Source organism: Hyposmocoma kahamanoa, unplaced genomic scaffold, assembly GCF_003589595.1.
Source record: "Hyposmocoma kahamanoa isolate Upper Pololo Valley unplaced genomic scaffold, ASM358959v1 78, whole genome shotgun sequence".
In the NCBI taxonomy this organism is placed as follows: Eukaryota; Metazoa; Arthropoda; class Insecta; order Lepidoptera; family Cosmopterigidae; genus Hyposmocoma; species Hyposmocoma kahamanoa.
The window spans coordinates 17,688,716-17,711,353 of record NW_020653945.1 but is presented as its reverse complement, the minus strand read 5'-3'; the positions used below and the strand labels follow the sequence as shown (position 1 = coordinate 17,711,353).

Here is a 22,638-nt window from a genome sequence, read left to right as displayed (position 1 = left end):
CGCTCCATAGTCTTACAGAGTATGGAGCGTACCCGAGAATTGAACCTGGGACCTCTGCATGGCAGTCCGGCATAGTGACCGTTCGGCCACGGAGGCAGTTATATTAATTATAATATTAATGATATTCAACATTAATCTGTAATCAGTCTGCACAAAGAATCATTTTTCTTTGCCTTACAAAATTAAGTAAAAAAACTAGTCTATTATGGTTTTGACGAACTTACGGTCAAATGGTTTGATAGTTACCTAATTAATCGTTCTCGGTATGTTCAGATTGGTAGGAGCGATGGTTCTGTGTCTTTGTCGTCTCTTGCTCATGTTAACAGCAGTGTCCCCCAGGGCTCTATTTCGGGACCTCTACTCTTCATATAGAACTGCCGATATAGCTTGTACCCTGATGACCTACAAATCTATGTACCTGTCGTGCAAATCAAGTGATATTGATGCAACAGTGAAAAGGATGAATGAAGACTTAGACAGGATTTGCCAGTGGTCAAAGTGTAACTCGCTCACACTAAACCCCAACAAGTTCAAGTTCATTGTATTAGGCTCAAGACAACAAGTTTATAGAACGGTTTCGAGGGTACCCAAACTAATCATATACGGAGAGGCAATAGCAAGTATTCGTGAAGCGTGCTATCTGGGACTCATAATGGATTCCTAGCTGCGTTTTCAATCCCATATAACAGAAGTTATATACTCGTATGCTTTTATCGCCTAAAGAATGCCTAAGATTTTTGCTATACAATACCGCCTAGAAATCATTTAGCTCGAGAAAAACTATTCAATATTTTATGACTTCACGTCGATTACTTTGCCACTCTCCTTTTTGGTGTAATAAAACATGGAAAACCGCTATACCTGTTTGAAATGGTTAAAAAATTTAAAATGGTCGTCGCGATTTCGCCTCAGTCGGTTAATTGTCCCTTACAAACGGCAACATTTCAGGGGAGTTTTCAAGTGCTCCGCAGCGAAGATTTGCGACTATCTCTGCCTCATATACGCAACGCAGTTTTTGTATCGGGCTTCCGTAGAAAAAGTAAGGAAATAGCATTGATGCGACAGATAAACGGTGAAAGGATCCATGTAATCAATTTTTTTTCCCTATCATTTATTAGTTATTACAATTATTACTCGCATATTGTTATTACATTTATTACAGTTATTACAGTTGTAACAATTATTATATACTCAGACACATATGGACATTTTTGTTATACTTATTGGAATGCTCACAAAGGAATGCATGCACAAAATCACAGTAGCACAAAGGGCGGAGCGCACCATACTCGGCAGTTCCCTCGTCGACCGTATACCCAACGTGGAGATACAACAGCGAACAAGGGTCGTACACGGCGGTATGCGGATCGCGAGCCTAAAATGGAGATGGGCAGGATACGTCGCTAGGCGAGACGACGTACCGATGGAACAAGGCGGTCACTGTGTGTTACTATATAGGAGCGAGACGTCCTCGAGGTAGACCACCTGCCAGCTGGTTGGACGATATCGTCCGGGTGGTCGGAAGATTGTGGGTGAGATTCGCACCGGACCGATTGAGCTGGCGTGCAAAAAAGGAGGCCTATAACCAGCAGTGGGTGTTAACGGGCTGAGATGATGATTGGAATGGTTAATAGTTTTATGAGCACAATGAACATTCGTAGGATCATTTTAATTATATTCCTGTTTTTAATTAATTTGTCGTAATTCGAAATTTTATTTTATTCAACTCTTGGTTTGAAATCACTAACATTTATAATATAAATGTTTATAATATAAATGTTAGTTATGTTAAGTATTTAAAACCGTCTATCTCCTCTTAGGCTCCAGCTGGAAACCAGCGCTAAGGGCAGAGGCCTTGCACAAAGCTGAGCTAGCTAACCTTTTCGACTAATATTGAGTACGTTACTTTTTAATCAATTATCTTTGTTTATTTTTAACAGGTATCTAGTTGTTATTTTTATAATATTATTTGTGAATAGTCGAATAAATGTTTTTTTCTTTCTTTAGTAATTTAGTCAAAGAAATATCTTTTGGCGAAAAATGTTATTTTTACGTAAAAGTGGTTATAAAAATGAAAAAGGATTGAGGATGCTTTGCAATGTGGTTTGGCTATTACACCTTTTTTGTGTGAAGCATGAGAAACTCTTTGCCAAAAATAAAGGAAATTAGGTTTACAGGAGCCAACGATAAAAACAATTTCATTACCAACTTTGCACTTCATTTATTTCATATTTTGGTAAATCTTTACGAAGTTTACATCATAGAAATGAAAAAACTCAACATGGAACAAGCTATGGTGTGACCTAAACACTTAAAAAATATGTTGTAAAAATCTGAGTTACCCTTACCAAAGACCGCTTCGGTGTATCTATCTACAGAAAATTGTTCAAATACAGTCTCGTTTACGTTGTGAATAAAAAAAGTACCTATTTCAGTTTTCGGTACACTTAATACATTTGTGGGGCAGGTGTTATTACGGGAACTGTACATGCCGCTTAGTTTGAGTTTTGAGATGTCAGACTGCAGCTCGAACTTTGATTCTCCAACAGCTACGTCTTTTCTTTGGAGCTCGTCATACCAGTCCAAACGCAAGTACGATGTAGCGGCATTTGTCTTCTCATCCAGCAAAGTGCTATATGTCGAGACGAGATCACTTCGACTCTGGATGTTAGTGTTATTGCTATAATGTATACTATCTTCGTAAGTTGTACAAGATTCAACTATGCCAGTTTCGGGACAAAATATCTGCTGAACTTCTTTTGCAGAAACTGCATATCTACTGCAGTCGTCTGTAAAATAAACTGCTGGTTCTTTGAAATGCAGTAATGTTGCGTTTTGTAATGCAAAGTTTACTATTATTCGTATGCTTTGTGAATCTGTTGTTATTATTACAAAGTAGAGATTTCGCATATAGTTGAGTGTGCTAATGTTTGCCTTTCTTAACATGATATATAATAAAAATCCCTGTCTTATGTTCTGGAAATACCAAGTTCGAAAGTAAAATGCGGGTACCATGACAGAAAACATTAATGGCCCATTGACAAACGTATCATTTAAAATACTTAACAATTGTAAGAAATCCTCAGTCGCTGTGCAATATTTACTGACAGGTAGGTTTGTTTTCTTACTCTTACCGTATTCAGAACTTGATACACTATTTTCAATATTTGAATTTTTCTTGTATGATAGACTTATAGTTGAGCATTGTTTTACTTCATACTTACTTTTGATTTCAGGTAATTCGGTATTTTCTTCAATAGTTGCCAATTGCGTTAATTCACTATTTACAATTTCTAATAATTCATTATTCAATTCAGTATTTTCCATTTCTTTTAATTCATTATTCAAATCCTTAGTTACCATTTTTTTAAACTTAAATGTTGAAATTTCTTTTTTATCATCAAAAAGTAATTCATTCCATTGCAAGTTTTGTATTAATATTCTATTTTCTACAATCGATATATCATTTGAGCACATTCTATCAGCAACTCTTGATATTTCTTCTTCTTTATTAACAGCTGGCAATTGATCGCTATGAAGTAATTCGTTTTGTCTTCGTAGTTCTTCGATAGCAGTTGCCTTCATTGCTTTTAATTCTTCTTTGTTGAATTCTTTATTACATGCCAAGTCGACTACTGGTGTTCCATTTTCTAAAGTTAATGCGTTACCTGAAAAATCTCCATTGACTAAACTTAACATTTCTTCTTCCGCAACAGCTCGCAATTTATCAACATAAAATATTTCGTCTTGTTGTACGTTTTCCATGTTAGTTGTACTTGTTATCTTTAATTCTTCTTTGTTCAATTCGTCACAACAAGTCAAGCCGATTACCGATGTTATATTTTCTAATGTGTCACAACAAGTCAAGTCGATTACCGATGTTATATTTTCTAAAGTTAATGTGTCGTCTGAACAAACTCCATCTAACAAACTAAACATATCTTGTTCTTCTTCAACAACTAACAATCGATCGTCATGAAGTACTTCGTCTTGTGGTTGTTGTTCTATACGATTCGTTATAATCGTGTTTAAATCTTGTATGTTTGCAATGGTTGGTAATCCTTCTTTAAACTGGACAGCCAACTGTTTCGTAATACTACTAATTTTATCGTTCAATTCAATTGAATCTATACCTTGCTTGTGTTTCCTAATGTCTATCGACATTGTAACTGCAAATCCTTCTATTGAAACCTCACTACTGTTAACATCTTGGGTTATATTTAGAACATTTCTCATCATACTTTGTATTAGTGTACCCAACTTAAGAGTAATGGCGTCTTCAGAGTTAAAAATTTTCTTGCAACTGACGTAATTTGATGTTAGATCCGTCTTCGTCAGGTTTAGTAAGTGGCATTCGGACGTGGGCCTTGTGGGCGCTTGCTTTTCTGCGCATGAGTTACTACTGTCAATGAAATCGGAATTGACCATGGGGCTCACTAAGCATGAGTCCCTACTATTTATATACTTTGAGCAAACTAAACCCGCTATATCGAATCTGGGGTTTAGTATCAAAGCAGCTTTTTGTTCCACGATATCATTAACTTGTTTAGCATTTGCTGGTCGTCCTGCTGCTTTCTGGTTCCTGATCTTGTCCTCAGACGATAATAATTTTGTTTCTATAACCTCCATTCTGGGCGAAATGTTTTTATCTAGTTTTGTTTGAATTTCTATTTCTCGGAGATCGTCACAATTTTGTCTTCCAGCTAGGTTGCTTAAATTTATTTTACTTTGGTCTGTATATGTATCAAATTTCGAAATCATCAATTTAATTAGTTTCAAATAGTTAAAAAAGTACACAAATAATGATTGGCTATCGACATTCGCAACGAACTTCTGTTGATATCTTAAATTTTGTTCTTGATCTTCTTTCTCCATCTCTACTTAATTACCTATAATATAAGGTATATAGGTAAATAAGGTATATCTCGTTTTCTGGAAATAAAAATCAAGATTATATTGGATGTACTTATTATCTACCTATCTTCACTGATGATAATAATAATAATAAGACCTAATATAATTTATGCATTTTATTACTTCCATACTAAACGATAGATACGAGTTAAATGGGTTAGTAATCGATTGTAAAATACTGCAGTGTAATGCCAGGACATTTACATGACAGGTAAAGAACGGATAGGTAAGTAAAATTTTTATGATTATATCTTATGGTGTGTCAAAAATCTACCTTATTTACGCGTCTTCACATTTTACATTTTACGAGTTCGTTTACGATGAAATTGTAGCAACATTACACTCAACTCATATTTGAAATTTTACAAAAAATTTTTAGTTTTATGGCGGATTGTTTTATGCAAAGGCTACAAAGAAGTTTAAATATAACTGTCACTTTCCGGAACTGGAAATTTTGAATACCTTTTTTTGTAGACTCTCTTTACTGCAATTTTCATTCCAAACCCAATGATGTTATATAAACAATCCAAACCGATGTTCCAAACGTTATTATAACTAACTTATGGCTAGAATTTAAGTTACTAATGTTCAGAGATGATTAAAAGATGAGATGGGTTAAAAGTTAAAACCCAATCTCCCCGCCCGGGTTTTTGCCCAAAGGGCAGAAACCATTATACGCTTTAAATAATATGATAATTGAAAACAATTGGTATAATTCCATACTTATTTGCAATATTTAGGTCTAAAAAATATTTTTTTACACGTAAAATAGGCAATCCCAATGTCTACCTCACAATCTTATGGACTCTCATTTGCTGCGCTGCATAATAACAAAATTAACATTAGCAACTAATCAAAAAACGAAATTCTTTTCCCAGCCCACGATTTTACCCTTTTCCCCTTTTCCTTATCTTATTCATGCTGGTACCGCGCTGATACAACATAAACTACTAATTTGTGGGCTACCAACGCATTTAAAATTGGACGGTCATAGAAGAGCTCTCAAGATGGGATATTTCCGAGAATGTTTCTGACTGCAGAAATATTCATTATGAATATCATTGTTGACAAATATTTAATTTCATTTAATTCTCGGAAACGTTGCGGGTTTTAGGACGCATAAGAAGTTGATTTTTTTGGTACGTTGGTACATTTCATATGACGAAGTATTTTGTACTTAAGTTGACTGACACATTTTATTGCTGGTCGATAAATATATTTATTTAGCCAGAGAAATATATTTAAGGAAATTTAAATTATTTTAAGATATTTTTACGAAAATGGCTTTCTCTGGCGTGATTTCTCGCTATCCCGAAATGATTCCAACGTCCCCGAATTACTGATTTGGGCTTACGGTGTCACAGTCTCAAGGTCAGTTTTTGACCTCGTTTTCGATCATTAACCCGATTAAAGCCGTTAAAATTTTCAAATAACCGATAAAATTAAAACCGGGCAGTTGCCCACAGTGCTAGACTGAAAAAAGAAATTAGTTTTACAGAAGTAATCTATGAATATAATTTTCAATCAGCTTTTCAATAAAATGAAATGGCAAGTCTTCGGCAAATTTGCTTCACGTTTAAAATAAACATATTGCCCCAATGATATTGTTATTGCCCTAATAAAAGGGGGCATTCATTATCCTGCACTGCATTGCGTCTTGCTGTCCGCCGCGTAATGCAGGATAATGAATGTAGTCACAGCGTGCAAGCCAACGTGCAGTCCTGCAATGCGTCTTACGAGACTCCATTCGTGGGCCATACGCAGGATAGTATGTGATCAATTTCCTGCCTGCGCGGCGGGCTGCCATGCAGGTAGTGAATGGGTCGTTTTAGTAAAATCTAAGCTGGCAAGGGCGGAACGGCTTAGATGCCTTGGCTAGTCCCGAAAGACGAAAAATTTTACTACCATTCAGAAACAGCTTTTTTTCCATCCTCTAAGGAAACAGCTGTCGATTTTGAAAAGAATGGCGGGTTTTTGAAATTACGAGCACAGTTTTACAAACATTATTTTAATTTTAAGTGTATTATGAAGAAAAAACGAAGAAAGAAAAAGTGATGAAGAAAGTTAGAACTATATTCCTTATTTTAAACCAAATTACTTTAATTAAATTAATTAATAATTAAAAAATAATATTTATTATATTTAATATAATATAAATATATAATATTTAATACAATAATTAAAAAATAATTAAATTAATTACAAATTCAAAGTTTTTGTTCAAAGTAATAGAAGATGATGTGATGTGAAAGTAAAACATAAATATTGACTCCCGTTGCTTAAAAGGCTATTTAAAAATCCAAATAAGTGAAGTAAGTTATTTAAGAGAAAGTGATAATTAATATATTAGAACTACAACAGAAAATATTATTGAGGATCCTGATAATTAAACGAAGACATGGCTCAAAGGACTTGTATCCAAGCCAAAACTATTAATAAAAAAAGAGACAGCTGTCAAACGTCACCTGTTTTTCTAGTGTCACTGTCACTTTTCTATTAGCATCTCTTTCGTTTTAATATGTCTCTCTTCTCGTTAAAAACGTTGCGTCTTAGACTACGAGTGCCGGCTTTAAAACCTGCATCAATATCAATTTCGCTCCATTGCCGGTCGCTCTATACGACAAAGTCCGCGTCACAGCAATTAATATCGAGTCAGCTTAAAATGGCCCCAGAGAAGTCGCTTCCGCAGATATTCAAGTTTGTTGACCAGAATGTCTCCAGTTATAAAAGTCTTTTGAAGGAAGCTGTGGCGATCCCGTCGGTGTCCAGCGATGTCAAGTACAGAGCAGATTGTGTTCGTATGGTGGAGTGGATGAAAGAGAAGCTGAAAGAAGTTGGAGCCAAGAGCGAACTAAGGGATATTGGGTACCAAACCATTGACGGGAAAGAGATTAAACTGCCGCCAGTGTTGGTGGGCGTTTTGGGAAATGTAAGTAGAACTTAAAAAATTTGCTTATCTTATCTGAGAATTAAATAAACCCTTTCGATTGGCACATAGATGTGCCGGTTTTGTTACATTTGGTTATTTTTTTTTGAAAATGTTCAAATGTATTACTTATTTACAAAAATTAAATAAGTAAGTAATACTTCATGCAGCAAAATATCTTATCTACAATATTTAAAGTACTGTCCCTAGATGTTCCATGGCTAGTGATGAAAGAGACTCAGGGTCGTATTCCAGAACTCTACTCAATGTTCAAGTAGAATAGCACTGAGGAGAGTTCTGGAATACGACCCTCAGTCTTTTAAGGCCTATTAAAAAGACTCAACCCCATTTTACAGGATTCTAGAATTAAAACTGGAGGTTCTAGTTTTCATTAATAATAAATGCATACCTTATTATTAGGGAGTGGAATATTGGCAGAGTTTTTTTATCTAAACTTCGTGGAACATGGACAGAAATTGGAGACTGCCTTACGACAATATTTTTTAAGTCCTGGACCTGTTCAGGATTCTGGAAATCACTTAAGTACATTAAAAATTGACGTAATTGGGGGCAGGCAGGTACACTATATTTATCTTAACTTTACAACACAAAGGGTCGGATCAGCGATATTGCAGACATTGGGTTTTTTTCACAATACCTCTCTAAAAAAAATGTATGTCGTGAGATCCTACTGTCCTAATTAAATATTGTCATATCACATTTTACCATAAACCTAATAGTTTAGTAGGAAAAAAATTAAATGTGTATTTTTTGTATGGGACCATACCTTTAGTGCCCCATCATTACAAAGTCTTAGTTGATCCAGTCTTGGAATCACTACAGACGTATTATTAGTCCTATCTTCTGTAGATTTGCACACTAAACGCACGCCCAGATCTGCCTATGCACTACTTATACAAATCAGAAAATGTGCAAAAATTGCTCATAAATACGATTATTGGTTGAATACAACCAATACTCATATGCCCCATTGTTACAAAGTCTTAGTCGATCCAGTCTTGGAATCACTACAGACGTAGGAAACTACTTTTCTGGATTTAAATCGCGTATATTTGTTTTTTCAAACAAACCAACGTTTCGGGCCCTTTACGGGCCCCATGGTCAAGGTTGACTGAGGTGGTACAGTCTTCAACCAGTTATGTCTAATATTAATGCAAACCACCCTATTTTTTCACTATAGTTATAATAGTTATTAATTAAATGCCTTATTTTTAATTTTACAAAGAAAACATTCCAATTTACGCTACATTAAGTTTCACAAATTATTTTATTGAAGGAATTTTTATTAATTTCAATTTATTATTAATTAATAATAGAAACTAGAATAAACTAAAACATATTAATTAGTACTGCAGTCTGATTTATGTCTGTTTGGGATTTTTCATCAGAGGAAATACTGGATCCCAAACTGGTGGTAAGGAGAAACCATCTTCCCTGTTGAAATTAGGATGTTTTTTAATTTCAATGGCCTCTCGCAGCATCCTGGGTAGATAACGGACTTCTTTTGCAAGGACCTGGGGTTTGTCAAACTTCATTGAATGTGTAGGTTTATCTATGACATGCTCGCAGACTGCAGACTTGTTTACGCAACGTCGATTTGTTTGAAAAAACAAATATACGCGATTGAAATCCGGAAAAATAGTTTCATTTCCTATGTGTAACAATCGCGAAAACCTAAGAACTCGACACTACAGACGTATTATTAGACCTATCTTCTATAGATTTGCACACTAATTAAGCACAACACAAATCAACACAACTAAATTCCAAGACTGGATCGACTAAGAGTCGTATTCTAGAACTCTACTCAATGCTGAAGTCAGGATTTGAGTATGGTTTAAAGCACTCAAAATCATACTCAAGTCCCTGCCATTAGGGTCGTATTTCCAGTGCTTGTGTTGCCAGTGCAATCCTGACTTGAGCATTGAATAGAGTTCTAGAATACGACCCTAAGACTGTAATGAAGGGGCACTAAAGGTATAGTCCCATACAAAAATTTTTTTTTTTTTTTTTCCTACTAAACTATTACATTTGTGGCAAAATGTGATATGACAATATTTAATTACGACAATAGGATCTCTCAATTGGAATTTTTAGAGAGGTATCGTGAAAAAAATCTAATGTCCGCAATATCGCAGATCCGACCCACTGTGCGTCGCAAAGTTGATAAATGTAGTGTACCTGGCTGTTCCTAATTACATAAATTTTTAATGTTCTTAAGCAATTTAAGAATCCCGAAAAGGTCCAGGATCTAAAAAATATTGTCGTAAGTCAGTCTCCATTTTCTGTGATGTTCTTTGAAGTTTAGGTAAAAAAGCTCTACCTATTCCGATCCCTGCTTATTATAGACCATAGGTTCCCAAATTTTGTGGCTCACCGCAAACATATGCAGGAAAAAGAATTCACGTCCCACCACCACAAAAATAATTGAAAACACCTATTTTATAAAAATAACACTAACAATCACAAGGAAAAAAATTACTGTAGTGTAATTTATATAGATAATTTAGATTTTTCTGTTTCAAATTCGGTCGCACCCCCTGGATAGTATCAACGCCCCCCCAATTGGTTCGCCCGCCCACAGGGCGGTGGTAGGGCCCACTTTGGGAAACTATGCTATAAAGTAATATATACATAATAATCAAGGGTCCGAAAAAGATGTTCCACGATATAGATACATGTATAGATATAGCTACAATTAATTCCTTTTTTCGAATTATGGATTTCCAGAAATGATTTTACTGTACCGTAGGACTAAACTACTGACCTAGGTAGTCGAAGTTGGATTTTAAAGTAATTCTAATGGTGCCATGTAAAAAAATGCACTAGATAACTGTTAATACCCTTTTTTACCTAACTTAACTTTTAACTGATAAGTGATAACGTTTTACCAAAGCAGACTATAAAGTAGTAACGAGAATGGTGACTCTCCGCCCCTCCCTAGCTTTGAGTAGTGCATCGCGCCCTGCATATTGACAGCCACATTGACGGAACGGCCAGCAAGGCTGTCATGGACAGGCGTGTAGCTTACCATCAGGCGCACGATTGTTCGTCCCGTCACTTGATATTATTGAAAAAAAAAAAAACATGGATGAACTAAATATAAAAAGAAAAGAGAAAGATTTTTGATAACAATAAGCTCTTTGATTGAGTGGATAGAGTACCGTAATAACATTTGATAGATACTCTACAGTATTGCAATGCTAAAACAAAGGCATCAACAACAAAGAGCGTCATAATAAAGCTTTATTTTTGTCCTAACACTTTGACCCCGTTATCAGCCCTGTATCCTGCAAATACTTATTTCCTTTTACGCCAATGTTGTAGCGTTTCTATCTAACTTCATCTGTAGCTGAGTGTACCATGATGACTCTTGTTTCAATTGATAAATTTTTATTAATAGCTTTGGAATTAGTGACATGCATGTCTAAAACAATAAAATGTGAACAAAACAGTTCAATTCATTAGTTCGTTCATTAGGTAAATACATGAATCTCGCTTGTAAGGCTTGTTTTGGAATAAGAGAATATTATGATGTTCAAGTTAGATTGACGTTAGAATTCACATTGGGAATTTTTTTTGCTATGAAGATATGTTTTTAATAGCATTACAGTTACAGTTGATTCCTATTAATTACTATCAACCTATAATATTGACCTTTGCGCATCTATTAGTTTAACTGAGAAGAACGAGCAAGAAAAGGGGTTGCTCTTTGTAAATATACATAGTATTGAACATTTATCATTACAATATTTAATTTAATCATCTTAGATTGAGACTACCTACAAGAGCTAAATGGGTCACTACCACGGATTTTTGTCCTTTAGTAACCTTTAGTACTTATAAAGTTTTTGTTTCAGTATAGTTTTAAACCTCGTAAATGGCAAATTTTGAATATCAATCGGAATCATATTATAGAAGCGTATACATTACGCCTTAAACGAATTTGAGACTTTGTGAAGACGACTGTCAAGAACAGCTAGTTTATTTTTATTCCACGTATTAATGTTATGTATCTCAATATTTTTCATAAAAAAAATTGTTGTCATAAATAACATTTTCATAAATGTACTGTGACGTTAGTGTAAGAATGTTAATCTCTTTAAACTTGTTTCTCAAACACACTCTGGGGCCCAGAAAAAAATTGCCCTAACCACGTTTCTGCAGGACAAAGATTCTATTAATATCGGCGGCATTACTTCAGAGCAAGATGTCGTTTGCCATTAAAATGTGAAAGTAGCTGAAGTAAACGTATCTAGCTGTTCTATGTCTGAAAGTTTCGTATTTTTTAAATCGCGTACACTGTCAGAATAGAGCCGTTTTGATAACTTGTAATATGTGGACCCCTTAGCAATTTAACATCTACGATTATACCTAGAAATACAAATGTAATAATTTCATATTTATTGCATGGTCGTATATACCTTTTAACCTTTTAAAATGATGAAATGTTGCAATCCTTTGAACCTTGGAAGTATATTCAGGTGTTGTAAAAGTGATATTTTACAGTATTTTTATCATCTCATACAGGATACAAGGAAGAACACAATTTGCATATATGGTCATTTAGACGTCCAGCCAGCTCTTAAGTCAGATGGATGGGCTTCAGAGCCTTTTGAACTTGTAGAGAGGAATGGCAAACTGTACGGTCGAGGTTCGACTGATGATAAGGGCCCAGTACTGGGTTGGCTTCATGCCATTAATGCTTACAAAGGCGTAGGAGAGGAGGTGTGTAAAACATTTTTATATTTTGTTTAGTTTTACTTTACGGATTCTGGACTTGTAGTAGGTGCTTTTGGTGTTAAAAACGACACGTAAAATAATTCGAAAGAGGCTAGAAATGCTGAAGTATGATTATTTAAACTCTTTTTTTTAACTCCCTCGTCGGCCGTATATCCAACGTGGAAATACGACAGCGAACTAAAGTCGTACACGTCGGTTTTCGGATCGCGAGCTTAATATGGAGATGGGCAGGGTACGTTGCTAGGCAGGACGACCGCCGATGGACCAAGACGATCACTGCGTAGTACCCGGTAAGAGCGAGACGTCCTCGAGGTAGACCACTTACTGGATGATCGGACGATATCGTCGGAATGGCCGGAAGACTGTGCATGAGACTCGCACATGACCGGTTGAGCTGGCGTGCAAAAGAGGAGGCCTATATCTAGCAGTGGGTGTTAACGGGCTGAGACGATGATCTTTTTTAATTTGTTCATACAATAATTTTATAATAAAATGAATGAACAGTTTTAAAGTTAAACAACACAATGAACAGCTGAATAGTGCTAAATATAGATTTAAATTCCAATTCTCAATGTCGCTTGCAAAAAGAGGCCAATGTCAAAATTGCCAAATTTCATAGGTTCTTGACAAAAAAGTGTTTACCAATTTATATGTAACAATGCCAGCGATTACTGCTTTATGTTCTTTTTAAGATGTGCCAAAGTAATTAAAAAAAATATTTTTTTTAAAACAAAATTATTTTTCACAGTTGCCTGTAAACCTCAAATTCATATTCGAATGCATGGAAGAATCTGGCTCGGAAGGTTTAGATGCTCTTTTGATTGAGAAACTAAAACCGGAAGGTTTCTTTAAAGATGTTGATTACGTCTGCATATCTGACAACTACTGGTTGGGAACCACGAAGCCGTGCATTACTTATGGTCTTCGAGGCATTAGTTATTATTTCTTGGAGGTGGAATGTGCCAAAATGGACCTTCATAGTGGAGTTTATGGAGGCACTGTACATGAGGGTAAGTAAAAATCATTTTAGATATTTAGAAATTGAAAAACTGCAGTACTGTCCTTCTTGTCATAAACAACGCATTTACATTTTGTTGACTTGGATTTTGCTTAACAAGAAAACTGAAACTAAATAAGATATAAAAACACTTATAGGGATTGCAGATTTCGTTTCGTTAATTCCAGATTATGTTATCTCAATTTCGCAAAAAAAAATGTTGATTATACGTTGTTTATTGTAAGGACGGCAGAGTTGCACAACTCCGACCTTTTATCAGTCAATGAATTACAAAAACATGTTATTTTTACAGCATTTAAGCCACTTCATATTTTTTTATAACTAACAATACAGTGCAACGTGCAATGTTTAATTAAGTACAGTTAAGTGATCAATTTTATTACTACTTAGACACGTTATACTTAATTGTGTACGAAGTGTATATTTCGGCCAGGTAAAATTATTACATCGACTTATAAGGCATAACAATATTATAACATTTATAGCAAATGGTTACTGTGACTAGATTTAAATACTTACTTGTTGCCTGCACTTGTTAGTTGTTAATTACTATTTTATTCCTGTTAACTTTTTCGTATGTTTAAAAAAATCTGTTACTTGCTATTCATTTATTAGTGCCCCTAATATGAACAAAATAACGAATTTCATCTTAAAAATATTTAATAAATCTTATCTTATTTTCAATATCTTAAGAGTTTATCATCAAATATTGATCAAAACCATCAAAAATTGAGTATATCTCCGCAAGCAATATTTAATCTAGTACTAGATTAAATATCGTTTTATCATCATCATATATCTCAAGTAATACACTTGCCAACAATTTTATCTATAAGATTGATATAAATTGGTACCTATTGTTTCGGTAATGCTTAATGAAAAATAATATGAAAACCAGTAACAAAAGCCATTCATTTTATCTGAAATAAGTGTCAATACTCATTTTCACTTCACTAGCTCGGAAAGGCTTTCTTTCTCATTAGAAATCTGCGCGCAAAAGCGTTTTTAGCACGCTAGCGTGGAAAAGGTTTTTAAAATTCGAACTTGACGATGGACCGTGGTGCACCTAACTTTTTCTTTCGATAAAAAAAGATAATGACATGTTCAACTACGCGATTTGTCGTACATTACTTATTTATGTAATATAAATCCTTTGGCATATTTTATTCTTATTGTTCTTGACATTAAATTGACAATGATAACTAATTGTGTTTATTAATTTATTAAAAGTATAAGCAAGAATAAGAATTGATGAGGTGTAAGTTCAGAACTCATACGGAGATAAACTTTTTCTTATTTAAAAAACCTGATGTTATAAAGTTCAACTGTTTTCTTTAATTTACCATTTTCCTCCCTATAGTAAGGTGAATAGTTGTGTGTTTCGCTCGGCTGCAAAGTTGTTTTGCGTCTCATGCCTTGAAACCCCCGCTACGCTCACGCTATGTTACGTCTATCTTTGGACCATTCGCTTCGCTCGTGGTTCAGTCTTATCCACCTTCGCTTGCTCAGGTTACAATACAAGCACTCTCATCAAACAACAGCTTTGCAGCTTAGCATAACAAATAACTATTGTTTTATGTTTGTAGATCGTAGCCAATATTTGAAAATAGTAATTTATGATGTATTTGTCGACTACAACAAAAGCATATTAGTACCCCTTAAATTAAGTACGTAAGTGTCACGTACATAAATGTACCTACGTGAGACTATTTATGACTGTACTCGAGTCAACTTAATGTGGTATTGCTCGTACAGGGAGTTTCGTAATACTAAATAAATATTTATTTAATTATGAATTTTAATGGATTTGTGTAACTGATATTTCTAAAATTCCAATATGGAATGCCGTTATTTTATGTTGGTGGCACTGGGATACACATGGTTACATTTTTAACCGACTTCAAAAAGGAGGAGTTTCTCAATTCGTCTATATTTTTGTTAACTCCCAACATTTCGCACCCTTCAAGGAAGAATGACATAAAGTGGTTTACGTCAAAAATGTTTATTGCTCTATTAGATACGTAAAATATAACCCACATATAAAATACTAGTCGATAGAGTTATAAGAATTGGAGAGGATGTGAGTTATATTTTTCTGTATCTAATGGAGCATTAAAGGTTGTTGACATAACCTTATGCCATTCTTCCATGAGGGTGCGGTTTGTGAACCGATTTCGATGATTCTTTTTTTGTTGGAAAGTGTGTCCCAGTAGTGGTCCCATTCATATTGGAAGGAAATATTCCACCTCTAAAGGTGGCAATCCTTAAATGTTAGGCGATCAATATTGTTAATTGGCTTGTTAATTCTGTTAAGGATTTCACAAATAACTACTTAAAATTTCAATTAATGTAGCTACACCAAAGTACCTAATTAATGTTTTTAGCGATGTCCGACCTGATATACCTCATGGATACCCTAGTGGACAAAGATGGCAAGATCCTGGTCACAGATATCTACAAATCCGTAGCCCCGTTGACTGAAACCGAGAAGAAGCTTTATACTACCATCGATTTCGACACAGAGGCTTACAAGTACGTTTTTACATTTTAACAATGAATAGTTTTCGGATAATTACACTTCATTTGAAGGCTAACTTGATAAGGCCTAGTAACTCTTTGTAGTTTGTGATAAGGCTTACTAAGTCTTTTTAAATCGTGGATAGGGCGATAAACAGCTCTATGATATTGCTATTCTTCAGCGCAGTGTTGCCGCGTCATCGTCTAATGAAATTGAGTTGTTTCTCGTCTTGAGTGGTTAGGTGGCTGGTTTGAAACTTATAACTCAAACTTGCATTAAAAGTATTTTAATTGATAAGGCATTACAAAATTGAAGACTTAGTTGTAGTAGACCTTGTGAAAGAGCTCCCTGGACGAACTCCAGGGAAGTACTGCCACCTTACCTATTTCTGCCGCCAATGAGTACTGTCAGCATTACTGCGTTCCGGTTTTGAAGGGTAAGGTTGCTGATGAAATTACAGGCACATGGAACTTGTCAACTTATGTCTCAAGATGACGGGTGCCCTTCAGATCTATGCGATTTAAAGTTCTGAGTGGCACTGCAACTGTTATGGACAGGCGTGTAGCTTACCACAGGCGCACGACTTGTTCGTCCCGTCACTTGATATTATAAAAAAGACTACGATTTTGATAAAGCATAATTATCAAAAGACGACATGGCTCTAGATTCTACAAAAATTCGATTTAAAGTGTATTCCATGGCATTTAAGTTTATTTGAAAACAGCAACCTACAAATGTTTCTGCTCGTTCCTCTCAGTAAATTTATTTTACCTATGGAATATATGATTTTTGACTTTTGACTTTAGTGAAACTATGACTATTATAAGTATTAAATCCCCGACTTGCTTATGGATTTATTCTTCTCTATTTTTTTTTATTCTGCGAAGCGAATAGCTGAATATTAATAGTAAATAAATAAATCTAAGCACAGATGCTTGCTTTCGTAGTTCTTGAATTAGATGTTCTTTCTTTAAGTGATAGACGTTGGCACTCGATATATCTTGTATTCAAGTGCGCATCTTTACAGTCACGGTGATGGAGAGAGCAACTTTACATCGTACGGTTTATCGTGAGTCGTTCACGATGTTTTCGGAATTGGAACCTGGAATCAGGCTTCGCTGGACGCGGGCTAGTGGTGACATATCGGCCGTCTGATCTTGGTGGTAATGAAGATCGTGATTCGAAATAGAATGTCAATCCTCAGGAGGACCCAATATTATGTTAGCAAATCTTTGCTGGGTGGCGCACTCGCAGGCTTCACAAAAATGTCCTATATCGGAGTTAAGTTGTTGCTTATCACAGCATAGTGATGTGATATGTTGCTGCACACAAATGCGCGGCATCAGCTATCACTTTTGGTCCTTCAAAGCTCATGACTCTAAAACTTTATTTTCTTGTGATGTTATACATTACCAACTAAAGAATCCCTTTACATTAAGTAATTTTTCTTGCAGAACCTCTATTGGGGCTCAGAAACTGGCCCACAATGGTGACAAAGAAAAGATTCTGATGCATCGCTGGAGATTCCCAAGCCTGTCTCTTCATGGAATTGAAGGTACCGATTTTCCTAACTAGTGGCATAGGCATCAACATGATACCACATGATCAGACCACAGGCTATACTACTTTCTCTATTTTCGTATTAAAACACTGATTGTCAGATGTCGCGGTGCTTAGTAGTAGGTCACACTAGTCTACATTGGTCCACAGACAGTACCTTTTCGTCTTTTTCCCTATTAAGACCGAAGTGGACGGTTTGTGGCGAAGGAAGATTATGAGAAATGGATACGTAGATGGTAGTTTATTGAAGTATACATAAGGGAAGCACGATCCTTATCAACGCGGGATCGGCTAGAGGCGATCATATAGCGTTAAGCTGGCCACATACAGTCGGAATCCCGTTACGGAATTCCGTTTCGGAACTTCGAAGGCAGCTAAACTATACAAACCATGAACCTGTAACACACAGTACTATACTGTTCTAAATACTGTCCGTTTTGTAAATTCCATGTGGTCGTTTGTGAATTGGGAATTCAGCACGCAAAAAGCCATTCTAATTAAAATCTTCCATAAATTTTGTAGGTTCGCAACGCAAAGTCACAAATTCCGTACGTATTTTTGCTACGAGAACATTTGGTCTCAATGTCTCGCGTCTCTCAACCTTGTCTTGATATTCCGAACGGAAATAAACGTATGTGTGTAATGTATATAAGGAATCCCGAATCGAAGTTCAGAAACGGAATTCCGATTGTATGTGGCCGGCCTTAAACCGGTTCGCTGTCGACGTGGTCGTGCGGATGGCGACGCCGCCACCGTTCGAAAGTCGTCGTAGCCATTCGGGCGTCGACGCAGCCATTCGGGCGTCGACGCAGCCATTCGGGCGTCGACGCACCCATTCGGGCATCGACGCAACCATTCGGGCATAGACGCGGTCATTCGAATGTCGACGGTACCATTTGGGTGTCGCCATTCAGCCGTCATAGTTTGCGTTCGGTAATTAATAATATAATCTCAGTACAGAGTACTAAAAAAACCGACCTCAAAAGTACGTGGAATTACATATAATTACTAACTTTTATTGAAATCAGTTACCGTAAAGTGTGCAAATCTGGATTCATCCCCTAGTTCGCCACTATGCGGGACTTGACACAGGAGACAATAAAAATCGGTTCTCACTACTCAAAGTATATTAAGAGAGAAAAATGCCTAGAATTGGAGAATACCAAAATCAACCATTAAAATAATTGCTCATTGTAATAAAATTTAGGCGCTATTTATAAAAATGAATCTTCATGCGTGAACCGCCACTCTTAGAGGTGGATGATTTTCTTCAAAATTAAATGGGACCACTATGGAGGTACCCTCTTCCCAACAAAAAAAGAATCATGAAAATCGGTTCACAAATACCGGAGTTATCGCGTCACGTACATGCAAAAAAAACATACAGTCGAATCGAGAACCTCCTCCTTTTTTAAAGTCGGTTAAAAATAATTAGCAAGAAGCATTTTCATTAACGACCTTTGTCGAACTGCATGGTACGAACCGATGCGAAGCGCCATCGGCGTTTTCGCTCTCATTCAATATTTTTTTTAAACTTTTTATGACCGGCTTAATGCGATCCCGTGGCGATAAGTGTGGTAACTCTCAAATTTCCACATACCACATCAACACCTATCATTGATAATAAAAGAAGAATAAAAGTACATTGTGTATTAAGTAAATAAGGAGGTACTAAAGAGGGTTCATTAGAATCTTTAACGACTGGAGTTTTGTATTTTTTTTACCGTCCGTGATACATACAATGTTTTTCATCAACTTTGAGAGAAATAAATGCAATGTTTATTTTTTGTATGAATAAATATGGTTCACAACAATTACGAATTTTGCAAATGGCGGGATTTTTTTTTAATCAACAGGTGGCCAGCTAGCTTTTTTTTATTAATAATTTTGGCTTGGATACAAGTCCTTTGAGCCATGTCTTCGTTTAATTATGTTTCTGTAAATATGGCCGCCACAAAGAGAGTAGGCAATTTGAGACGGCGTGCTTGGATTGACTCGGGATTCCTTAGAACGGGCCGATACGGGTATTTTAGTTCGAGATTCGTATAATTTCGCGTTTTTGGCCAGCTATTCTTCCATAGATAATACAACTCGAAAAATGATGTAAAAAGCAAAGACGCATACTGCCATGATGGATTGCAAAAAAAAATGCAAAATTTTTATATAGAAAATGATTAAAGTCAATTTAAGTAGTATGTGGCTGAATTGCAATTAAATTTCTGTTTAGATAACAGTTTAAGCGAATATAATATTGAAGTTAAGTAACCTCTTTGCTTGAACTTGAACTTGAACTATTTATGGATGTATATCGTGCTACAAATAAAAAAAGCTCCTTACCCCTAAATATACATTAAATAAAACAAAAAGTAGGTAAACAGACAATCTGATACACCACAATAAACAACACGGAAGAAAGAAAAGTATTTATGTGATCTGCGATAAACAACTTCAAGTTATGAATAGATATAGCCACACACATGTAGACATTACACCTACAACACAAAAAAATCGTGCACAGGAACAACGAAACAGAACAAACATATTCAGCAATATGCATATTTCGTATTCCGAACACTGCAAGAGTGCACACAGAGGTAACTCCTTGCGCTCAGGACTTGTCGTGTCTTTACGTAAACACGGAACACAAGTCGTAATTGAATTGAGCAATCATTATTAAATTATTAACAATGCATTGAGTGAGAAAAAATGTTAAATAAAAAGAAGTATAGTGTTTGCAATCCATCAGTGAACCAGTTCAGCTATTTACAACTGTGTTATATACAATGTATAATAATAATATTGCTATCACGGCACGCGAGAACCCCGGAAGCATTTACATTAGAAATAACATAAGAAAACATGGTTTCCACTTAAGGTAAGCACAATAGTTAACTAATTATATTACAATTAATTAATTACTATAACATGAATCATAATTAATATTCTTTCAATCAAATCCAGAGATGTTAAACGTGAGCGTGTCACCCTTTATCAAGAGGAATGAGTATGGATGGTATGCAGGCCAGAAACTTTAGGTAAGAACAACGTATTATACTGCTACTACATATTACTGTAGAAAGATTATAAATTTTGATATATTTGATAATTTTTGATAGTATTACGTAAATGTTAAGCACCAATCATTATTTATTTGTTTTACTGCAGGACTCCTGATTCCATTATAAAGCTCAAGACTCAAGGCGGCTCACTTGTTACTAGGAGAACCTATAATCTATTTGTATACCTCACAACCATCGTCATAATACGCAAACAAGAGGAAGCAGTGCAAATACAACAAGACAAGTCACACTACAATAACAGACAACAAAAAAAAAACAAAGAACTCACAAAAACGGTTTGAACATTATTTATCCATAGTAATACATAGTATTAGTTTTATTTTATATAAGTTCAGTGATGTGGTTTTTAAATCTTAATAGCGACTTATCAAATATTTCTATACGCATTAATTTGCTATTCAATACTCAATACTCAATTCTTTATTGCATTCCCAAAAGTTTACATTTGTAGCAGGTGGACACTTAAATTAGAGCTTAAATTAGAGCTTTGGGACCCGGTTGGGCACAGCAATGTACATAGAGAGGGCAACATTTCACTTACTTGAATTAAATTAAATCAATAAACATTTCAACATCAAATAAAATCTTCAAAAAAACATACAATAATTACAATTTATATAAGCATACAATTCTTAAATTACAAATAAAATCTATTAATATTATTATTTTGTCAGTACAATAAATGTCTATGAATTCCATTAACAAAGAAATAAAATAATTAATAATAACAAACATCTCAATATTTTTACGCCTAGTATTTATGTATGTATTTCTATTAAGTACAGGTAAGTATATTGGTACATTAATGTAACTTATCAGGAACATATTCCTTTATCATTGAAATATTCGTTTACATGGTAGTAACTTTTACTTACTAATATTTTTTTCAGATGGGATTTAAAATTGCTGTCGTGAGGTATTTCTTTTATGGAGTTCGGTAACTTATTATAAATTTTTATAGACGTTACAAACGGACTTGATGAATGGAGAGAGATCGTTGATTTTGGTAACATAAGTCTGTTTTGGTGTCTAAAACAATAGTTTGTAATACGTCTTGCCTTCTTTTAAAGAGATTGGGATAATTTCTGACAAATTTACAGGATTCAAAAATGTAGATACAGGGTAAAGTTAAAATATTGTACTGTTGGAAATAGGGTTTGCAGCTTTCGGTTGCATCAATGTTGGCTAGGATTCTTATCAATTTTTTCTGTAAGGTCAGAATTGAGGGAGATTCGGTGCTGTTCCCCCACAGCATTACACCGTAGTTGAGCCATGCATAGGCATACGCGTAGTAAGTGGTTAGCGCGGTTTCCAAATTAGTTGTTTTCTTTGTTTCGCAAAGTGCATAAGCAAATTTGCCTATTTTAGATCTTAATTTTTGAATATGTGCTTTCCAATTAATATGTGTATCTAAAACTAAGCCAAGCAAGGTAAATTCTTGAACGTGATCTAAATGTACATTGTTGAAACTTATATAAGGTACATGCTCTCTTTATAAAACTATTACTTCCATAGCAGGTTTTACTTGGTTTAATGGCAAATAGTGTTTTTTTACGACTTGCTCTTTCTTGCTTATAAGATACACGAAAATAAATTTGTCCCAATAGGGAAGGGGCATCAACCATGTTATGTAATATTTTAGACAAGTACGTGACATTCATCTCGCGACTTTGCTTCAAGGTGTTTATTTTATGGAATGTAAGGGATGAGTCATAATCTGTGTGCTGATGACCGATTCTATAATCCAAGGATTTAACAAACTTTCGTTGCAACTTTTTAATTTTACTTTGATGAACCTGTTGATACGGATTCCAAACTGGACTTGCGAATTCCAGCCGACTTCCCACGTAACTGTTGA

General features: G+C 35.2%; 2 protein-coding genes and 1 long non-coding RNA gene across 3 annotated transcripts in view; 2 read left to right on the top strand and 1 right to left on the bottom strand.

The window, feature by feature from the left end:
- Nucleotides 1-1,806: 1,806 nt before the first annotated feature.
- Nucleotides 1,807-5,325, bottom strand: LOC113233412. Its single transcript, XM_026468542.1, has 4 exons — nucleotides 5,189-5,325; nucleotides 3,225-4,932; nucleotides 2,455-2,789; nucleotides 1,807-1,887 (listed from the first exon to the last, which is right to left on the bottom strand). The coding sequence occupies exons 2-4, from the start codon at nucleotides 4,873-4,875 to the stop codon at nucleotides 1,807-1,809; spliced, it is 2,067 nt and encodes a 688-aa protein (XP_026324327.1). The 5' UTR covers nucleotides 4,876-4,932; nucleotides 5,189-5,325.
- A 2,143-nt stretch (nucleotides 5,326-7,468) lies between these two features.
- Nucleotides 7,469-22,638, top strand: part of LOC113232763 (cytosolic non-specific dipeptidase) — a 29,924-nt gene continuing 14,754 nt past the window's right edge. The window contains exons 1-5 of the mRNA XM_026467545.1: nucleotides 7,469-7,843; nucleotides 12,392-12,589; nucleotides 13,353-13,614; nucleotides 16,007-16,154; nucleotides 17,595-17,695. Coding sequence (XP_026323330.1) covers nucleotides 7,577-7,843; nucleotides 12,392-12,589; nucleotides 13,353-13,614; nucleotides 16,007-16,154; nucleotides 17,595-17,695 — 976 coding nt within the window. The 5' untranslated portion in view covers nucleotides 7,469-7,576. The remainder of the gene's footprint in view (nucleotides 7,844-12,391; nucleotides 12,590-13,352; nucleotides 13,615-16,006; nucleotides 16,155-17,594; nucleotides 17,696-22,638) is intronic.
- Nucleotides 20,519-20,998, top strand: LOC113232764. The gene is made up of 3 exons (XR_003310650.1): nucleotides 20,519-20,575; nucleotides 20,664-20,735; nucleotides 20,866-20,998. It is a non-coding gene; the product is annotated as an uncharacterized LOC113232764 (long non-coding RNA).